The 8,185-nt window shown below is 37.2% G+C and overlaps 1 protein-coding gene across 1 annotated transcript; it reads left to right on the top strand.

Moving 5' to 3' along the window:
* Nucleotides 1-713: 713 nt before the first annotated feature.
* On the top strand, nt 714-5,873 carry LOC147847804 (nucleobase-ascorbate transporter 2-like). Its single transcript, XM_087338816.1, has 14 exons — nt 714-843; nt 1,823-1,920; nt 2,179-2,355; nt 2,648-2,748; nt 2,880-2,955; nt 3,113-3,172; nt 3,302-3,483; nt 3,656-3,752; nt 3,946-4,032; nt 4,394-4,452; nt 4,845-4,936; nt 5,122-5,199; nt 5,303-5,463; nt 5,657-5,873. The coding sequence occupies exons 1-14, from the start codon at nt 741-743 to the stop codon at nt 5,867-5,869; spliced, it is 1,584 nt and encodes a 527-aa protein (XP_087194942.1). The 5' UTR covers nt 714-740; the 3' UTR covers nt 5,870-5,873.
* Nucleotides 5,874-8,185: the final 2,312 nt, after the last annotated feature.

Here is an 8,185-nt window from a genome sequence, read left to right as displayed (position 1 = left end):
TATACATACATACATACTGTATACATACTGTATACATACTTGCATATGTATGTATGTATGTATGTATGCATATAGCCAGTGTGGGGACTCACACACAAAAAACACATTATATATGTATGTATCTCATTTTTAGCCAACATTGACACACATCAAAATAGGTAGAATATAAATATAAATCCACCCCCCTCCCTGTTTCTCTCTCTCTCTCTCTCTCTCTCTAACTATCTATCTATCTATCTATATCTACATATAATAACATAGTAAACCCATTTTTCATTTTTGTCTTGTTGTTTTATCTTAGGTGTGTGCATATTTTTTGTTTTGGGGTTTTGGGCCTCTTCCTCCCCTCCACCTTCTCCCCTTCCTTCCTTCCTTCAGTTTTAGTGTCCACACACACACACACACTCTCTCTCTCTCTCTCTCTCTCTCTCTTTCTCACTCAAAAACACCAAAAACACCTCTCTCTTTCTCACTCTTTCTCTCTCTCCCTCCTTCTCAGACACACAACACAACACAACACATACATAGTCTCCTCTCCCTCTGTTTCATAACCATCAACCATCCATCCATCCATCCATCCATCCATCCATCCATAGTCTTCTTTCTTTCTTTCTTTCTTTCTTCCTTCCCTTCCTTCCTGTTTCCTTTTGGGGGTGGCTATTCCTGTGTGAGCTTCTTCTTCTTCTTCTTCTTCTTCTTCACTCACAGCTTCTTCTTCTTCTGCTTCTGCTTCTGAAGGCATGACAAACCAGAACCAGAAAGGAGGGGACGACCACAGCCATCTGAAGCCACAAGAGCAGCTGCCCAATGTCGACTTCTGCATTGCTAGCCCTCCACCATGGGGTATCATTTCTTTTTACACTCTTCTTCTTCTTCTTCTCTCTCTCTCTCCCTTCCTTTTGTATTTGTATTTTTGTATTTATTTCTGCTCTACTCTGTTTGCTGCATCTCCATGTCTGTGTATGATTTCTCTCTGTTTTTTCCTTTGTAATTTTGGCCCCATTGCTAACACATGCTACATTCCCAACCCCCCCCGTTAGCTCTGTACATATCGAATCGCTCTATTCTCTCTTAATATTGAAAAATTGTTCTCTGTTTCGAACATTCTAGAATGTGATCTCTTGGCTTCTATGCAGCTAACAAACAAGCCCATGCTCAAGTCAACCCTAAACCCTAGTACATGTCGTTTCTCTCTTTTTCTTCCCCTCCTTCCTTTTAGATGTAAACCCTAAAGTTAAAACCCAAATACATGTACATGCAAACCCTAAACCCTAGTACATGTACATGTATACAAACCCTAAACCCTAGTACATATACATGTATACAAACCCTAAACCCTAGTACATATACATGTATGCAAACCCTAAACCCTGGAGCTTGTTGTCTCTAGTACATGTAAAAATGTAAACCATGTTCCGCTCCGCCAGTCTGTGCTCTGTGACTACTGACTAAATTGCCTCCTGTTTGTTATCAGGAGGAGATTTAAAATAAAAAACTCTGTTATGCCGATCTTAATCAACCTAAAACTTAACCATTTGGTCTGTGCTATGTTTTCCCTATCTGAGCATATGCAATGTATCTCTGTAGTTTTACTCTGTCATTAGCAGTAATTATCCAGTCACTGTCCTGTTCAAATCTGTTCTTGCTCTATGATGAAGTGTAATGGCCTCCAGAACTAGCTCATCTCTGTTGCGTACGCTCTTATTATTCTCTGTATGTCTCTGTTTCTTGTTCTGCATCTTGAAAACAACAGCTTTTTTTGCATTGTATAATTTTGATTCTAATTTTGCCATTCCTATGTTTGCTTGTTTGTCTTCTGCAGCTCAAGCAATCCTGTTGGGATTTCAGCACTACTTTGTTGTGTTGGGAACCTCTGTGCTCATCCCCACACTGCTAGTTCCTGCCATGGGAGGGGGAAATGTGAGTATAAAAAGGCCCTCTTTTACTGCTTCTGATTTCGTCTGTATATACTTATCGATCTATCAATCTATTGCCATACATTAGCACTAATGAATACCCAAATCCTGCCATATATAGTGATGATTCCATAGCAGCCATTTTTGCGTTTGCACATCATTTGGCAGGTTTTTTGGCTACTTATATATATATATATATATATATATATATATATATATATTCAGAGCCATTAATCATCTGTGTGCTCATTCATCTGTGCAGGATGAGAAGGTGAGGGTGTTCCAGACGTTACTCTTTGCAGCTGGAGTCAACACTCTGTTCCAGTCCCTCTTCGGGACATGCCTCCCTGCTGTTGTGGGTGGCTCCTATGCCTTCATCGTCCCCATCCTCTCCATCATCTACTCTGACAAGCTCCAGGCCATCCAAGATGAGCGCATTGTATGTCGATGAATCAGCATTCAGTCATTCGTTCATCATTCCATCATGACATGCCCTACATTTTAAATGATTTACATCATATATAATCATCATCATCATCATCATCATCATCATCATCATCATCATCATCATCATCATCATCATCATCATCATCATCTTGTGTTTGTTTTTGTTAATCTTATCGTCTTCTGTTTTCTGCATTTTGTGCTTGTAAAGATGCAATATTTATATCTTATTCGGAAGATCTTTTATTTATTTTTTCTTTCTAAATTATGAAATAAAAAATAAACAGAGGTTTTTGCATACAATGAGAGCTATCCAAGGGGCACTTATTGGGTCTTCAAGCATTCAGATTATTCTTGGGTTCAGTGGGCTATGGGGAATCTTGATAAGGTATTTATCATGGTTACTTCAAATTATTCCGTCAATGATATATGAGACTAATGATGGTGAACAACACTTGCTTTCTCATTCAAGAAGTAAGAATCTATCAATAATAATTTGATTTCTATAATGGATCGTAGGTTTCTGAGCCCTCTATCAGCTGCTCCATTGGTTGGATTGCTGGGGTTAGGCCTTTATGATCTGGGGTTTCCAGGGGTATGGTTTTTTACACTAAATTCAGTTTTATATCTAATCCGATATTGGTAGATGTAGCATGAGAATCTCAGCTGTTTTGGAACTAGTTTTGCTATACTGTTGCTCAAATTAACCAGTTTTTAATTGAAGATCTGACCTATGGCGTATGTGGAGACAGGTTGCAAAGTGCGTGGAGATAGGGATCCCACAGCTACTAGTGCTACTTGTATTATCACAGGTGAGACATCCAGATAAAGGGCAATACATATTACAAGCAGAAGGAATCCTTGACGAAGATCTGTTTATTTCTAATCTCAAATTCATGTAATGATTCCTCCTTGTTATGTGTGATTTTCTCTAAAACCAGTACTTGAAGAATAAAGGAGGGAAATTAAACATGTTTGAGAGATATTGCATCTTGTTGGCGGTTCCGGTGATCTGGGCATATGCACATCTCATAACGGTTAGCGGTGCTTATCGCCGATCCCCAACCCTAACCCAACTTCATTGCCGAACTGATCAGTCAGGATTAGTGGAATCTGCTCCATGGTAATCCTTACAATAATCCCAGTTCTGGATGGGATTTACGTTTTATTCAAATGGAATGTACTTATAATGTGATAATAATCCCAATGCGGGATGGGATTTACGTTTTAATTAAATGGAATGTACTTATAATGTGATAAGCATGTAAATCTAATGAACATTGTTTTTTTGCCAGGCTTAGAATTCCTTTCCCATTGCAGTGGGGAGCCCCAACCTTTGATTCTTCTCATGTGTTTGGAATGATGTCATCTGTGATTGTCTCCATGATTGAGGTATACATATAAAAGAGATTTAATTAAAATGCTTCATATACGTAACAAGATTATCTATACAATGCTTCTATATGTTGAAACTATTAGAATTTCAATACTAAAGCTAACTATATCTTATGGTAGAAGAAGGAACCAGTCCAATCAATCAAACCCTAATGGTTAAACAATTCATTTGTTGTCTTCATGATTGTAGTCAACCGGAGGTTATTATGCAGTAGCAAGATTCTCAAGCGCAACCCCACCTCCACCATTTGTGTTGAGCAGAGGAACAGGATGGCAGGTGAGAGAAGAACAAGAAGCAGGACATATTAAACTTACAAGGAGCAGGAAAATGAGAGACAGAGAGAGAGAGAGAGAGAGAGAGAGAGAGAGAGAGAGAGATTTGTGAAGACATTTTTTGGATAGCTTTTTGTGCTTTTTTCCTAGCCCCAACCAAGTTACTTTTTTGTGTTTTGTCCTAGCCCCACCAACTCCACAAATTTGGGTTTCTCTTTTTGTTTTTCATCGCTTTTAGCTTTTTTGTTTCTCTTCTTTTTGGATTTTTCAGATTTTTGGTAACTTTTTTAGTTTCAGATTGTTTGTTTTTTTTTTACTTCAGTTTTTGGTAACTCTTTGGATTTGGTTGGCTTGGACACATGCAGGGGATTGGGCTTCTTATCGATGGAGTGCTTGGGACCCTCACTGGCTCCACAGTCTCAGTGTAAGCCTTTCTCTTCTTCTTCTTCTTCTTATTTGCCTTTCAATTCTCTTTGCTATCAGATCATTAGATTACTTACCTCATTTGGGAACCTCTTTTTGGTTTTGTTTTGTTCCTCTTTAAGAACATTTAAGAGGATTGATTGATTCCCCCTTTTGGCCATTTTAAGCTTCAGATGGATCTCCTGCCTTTTTTTCCTGTGAAGGATTATCCTTGGAAGCTACTTTCACATGCACAATAAAAATCAAGACACACTCTGTTTCCTTTCCCATGCTCTCCCATAATGAAATCAATGATAGAGTAGACTCTGTTCTGTTTCTATGCTTTGTTTGTTTTTTCCTTTTTTGGGAGATACCTTGTTCTCATTAAAGAACGTTCTCTTTTGTTTTTAACAGAGAAAATGCTGGGCTTCTTGGTCTAACTCGTGTAGGAAGTCGTCGTGTGACTCAAATCGCTGCCGGGTTCATGATTTTCTTCTCTTTATTTGGTACATTTCTATGTTGTAGGTTTTGTTAATAGAGTGACTAATGCCATAACTTATTTCAGATGCTAATGATGCTGAATTGCAACCACTTATTTTCTTGTTAATCGCTAATCTTTCCTATAAATGATCATTATTGATTGCCATCTGATTGCTTAGCATTACTAATCCTCTCTATATTGATATGCCAGGTAAATTTGGTGCCATTTTTGCTGCTGTGCCTCAACCAATCGTTGCGGCCATTTTCTGCATCCTTTTCAGCAAGATAGGTACAATTCCCTCATTATGCCAGCTGTCAATGACATAAATTGATCTCGAATCATGATTTGTAATATCAAATGTTAAATTCTTGTGTTCTGTTTTATCTTTTAGTGGGATGTGGCTTCTCATTCCTTCAATTTGTGAACATGAATGACTCGAGAAGCAATTTTATACTGGGGTTTTCGGTATTCATGGGCATCTCGGTGCCGCAATTCTTCAATGAGTATGCAGTGAAATCTGGCCATGGTCCGGTTCGAACCCACTCACACTGGGTAATTATATTACTCTGGATTCCTAATTCAATACTGTGATGCAATACAATCACCCCAAATCAAATGACTAATGAGATCATCATCTTTAATGTTATTACATTACTCTGGAGCCCTAATTCAATTCTGTTATGCAATACAATGAGTCCTATTTCAATTCTGGACTACTAATGAGATTTTGTTGTCGCATCATCAGTTCAACGATTTCTTGTTCGTGATATTCACGTCGGCAGCGACTGTTGCTTTCTTGGTGGCGATGGTGCTGGACAACACGCTGCACAAGAAGGAAGCCAAGGTGAACCGTGGCCGCCATTTCTGGAAGAAGTTCCGGACATGGAAGGGCGACCCTCGTAATGAAGAGTTCTACTCTCTCCCTTACAATCTGAACAAGTTCTTCCCACCTATGTAAAAACCGAATTACATGTCAAAGCTAAACTCATGAAACAGACTAAAAAGAGAACTCTCATCGAAAATGTCTTCCTAGATGAAACAAATACATGGATTTTATTATCCTGACAGTGGAGATCCCAAGGAAAATGACCAATGAGGGACATGAACCTAGAGAGCTATAGCTATAGCCATTCTATCTATATATCTATCTATCTATCTATCTATCTATCATCATCATATCACATCCATCCTCATTTGCATAATCATCACATGCCTATCATCTTCATAATAACCATCCTCATCAATCATCATATATAATAATCATAATCATAATCATCGTCTGTCATCAATCAACATATCCTTACCAGTATCAATCAATACATATTACCTATCATATCATATATATGTTCTAAATTAAACCTGTTGGTGACATTTTGCATCTTGGCTTGAATTAATGCTCTCGCTCTCTCTGTCAATCAATCAAATCAATATATATTCTCTCTCTCTTTTCCTTTTAGAAATCCAATCCCTTTTTTTCTAAGCTTCTAGAAATTTTGAGCCAATTTTTTTGGGAGGAGGTATGGTTGCTAAATGCAATATTTTGTTGTAATCTCTGTTCTTTTCTTTTGATCAACTCAATCTCCTTTTTTGAGCAAAAATGCTTTCTTTCTAATAGGGGTTTTGTGATATGAATTATTTCTTTTTTGGCTAGTTTGGATGTTTTTTGATTTGTTATCCGTTTGTAATTATTTTGAAAACTACGTTGTGATAATGTATGTAACTAGTTAATGTTGATGTTTGGTGTTCTTATTTCGTTTATTAATCATCATCACCAATTTTTAATCAGCATTACCAAGTTATTATTAAGGTTCGACAAATAATATTGTGCATTGTTAGAATCCCCTCACAGTTTGATTTGAAAAGCCTAAGCCTTGTCTTTTTGAAATGATTCCAAATTCAGATAGTGAATAGATTCTACAGAAAATGGGCTGAAATAAAGTAATCTCCATCAGTTGGAAGTGGGCATGAATTTCAATCCACGTTACAATTTTTGCTATCACCACCACTTTCATTGAGCGTCCCACTACTAAACATAATGGGTAATGGTGTCATTGCCTTAACTGAATTGATTGGTTTATTTTTAACATCCTCATTCCTTGCTTTTCATGTGGGCAGTTATATTTTTTTGCTGGCACATAACATAATTCATCCCAACCTTTACCTGGGCTCAAGCATTTGTGAAAGCAGTAAATACTAAAGCACGATCTCGAAAAGAATTGTCTTTATAGAGTATCAGTAGACATTCAGAAAACATGGAGACTTATAGTGACACAATTTGTGAATGGGAACCCTTAGGGTGAGCTTGGAAGATTTTTGACGTTTATGTTGGCCAAGGTTGCCATGGAAATGATTGCATTCCAAGAAGACAAATGTAGGATGAAGAATTTACTTTCTTTCATTTCCCTTCCTCAGCCTGCTAAAAGTAAGAAGGCCTGCAAAAAAATTGTTTACATATATGAGAAAACCTTTGGTGCAGAGGTACCGATTTTCAGGCTTCTCATATCCTTGTTCGAAAATAAGGAATTCCGATTCTATTTGTTTTGTATTGTTCCATTTTCCCCCATGTTAGAGGTGCTTACATCTTTCTTGTTTGAAAAATGATTGTAATGATTTCCCACATTTTCTCATTTGTACATCTCTGTCTCTAATTAAGAGGCATATGCTTTATTTTTTCTTGTTTGACTATCAGTGTAATGATTTTTTGTTCATTTAATAACTTGTAGATCTCTGTTACTAGCAGTGTTGGTATTCGAAGATCCTATGGCACATTTTGTCGTAATCATTGTTCATCTACGGACCTCATCTCTTTCTCTTTCCTCTCTCAATAATCCCTAGGCGATGTTTCAATTTCGATTCATTCTATGTCGACATACATACACACACACACACACACACATACATAAACGTAAGCGATGTGTGTGTGTGTGTGTGTGTCCATAACATGAATAACAATACCTCATTGAGTTGATGACTAAACATTTTTTGTTTCCTTACGTTTGCCCATGTGACTCCATTCTTGCTTAAACTTTATTCCTTTACTAGTTCTCATAAAAATTCATAGATCTTTCTTTATCAATTAACTTTGCTTTGGAAACCTTGGAGATATCTCTAATTCATTTTCAAAGTTGCACACTTCATGCTTATTTAAAAGCATTTAGCATATATACTTGGCATGCAATATAATTATATATGTATTGTCTAGACTCTAGACATGAGGGTACAAACTCCAATGGATGACATCAGAAGGAAAATGTAGGAAATTGGAGATTATGGA

This window comes from Azolla caroliniana, unplaced genomic scaffold (genome assembly GCF_043228905.1).
Source record: "Azolla caroliniana isolate FFs.n. ecotype wild unplaced genomic scaffold, voAzoCaro1.0.p SCAF_642, whole genome shotgun sequence".
Taxonomy (NCBI): Eukaryota; Viridiplantae; Streptophyta; class Polypodiopsida; order Salviniales; family Salviniaceae; genus Azolla; species Azolla caroliniana.
Note: the sequence above shows the minus strand (reverse complement) of the source record. Positions and strands in the feature narration are given on the sequence as shown.

Bases quoted from the DNA above. Each gene is read 5' to 3' on its own strand.
- LOC147847804 (XM_087338816.1), top strand. From the start codon at position 741: ATGACAAACCAGAACCAGAAAGGAGGGGACGACCACAGCCATCTGAAG. The intron at 3,173-3,301 runs GTGAGACATCCA...CTCTAAAACCAG, and splicing joins TGCTACTTGTATTATCACAG to TACTTGAAGAATAAAGGAGG. The intron at 3,484-3,655 runs GTAATCCTTACA...TTTTTTTGCCAG, and splicing joins TTAGTGGAATCTGCTCCATG to GCTTAGAATTCCTTTCCCAT.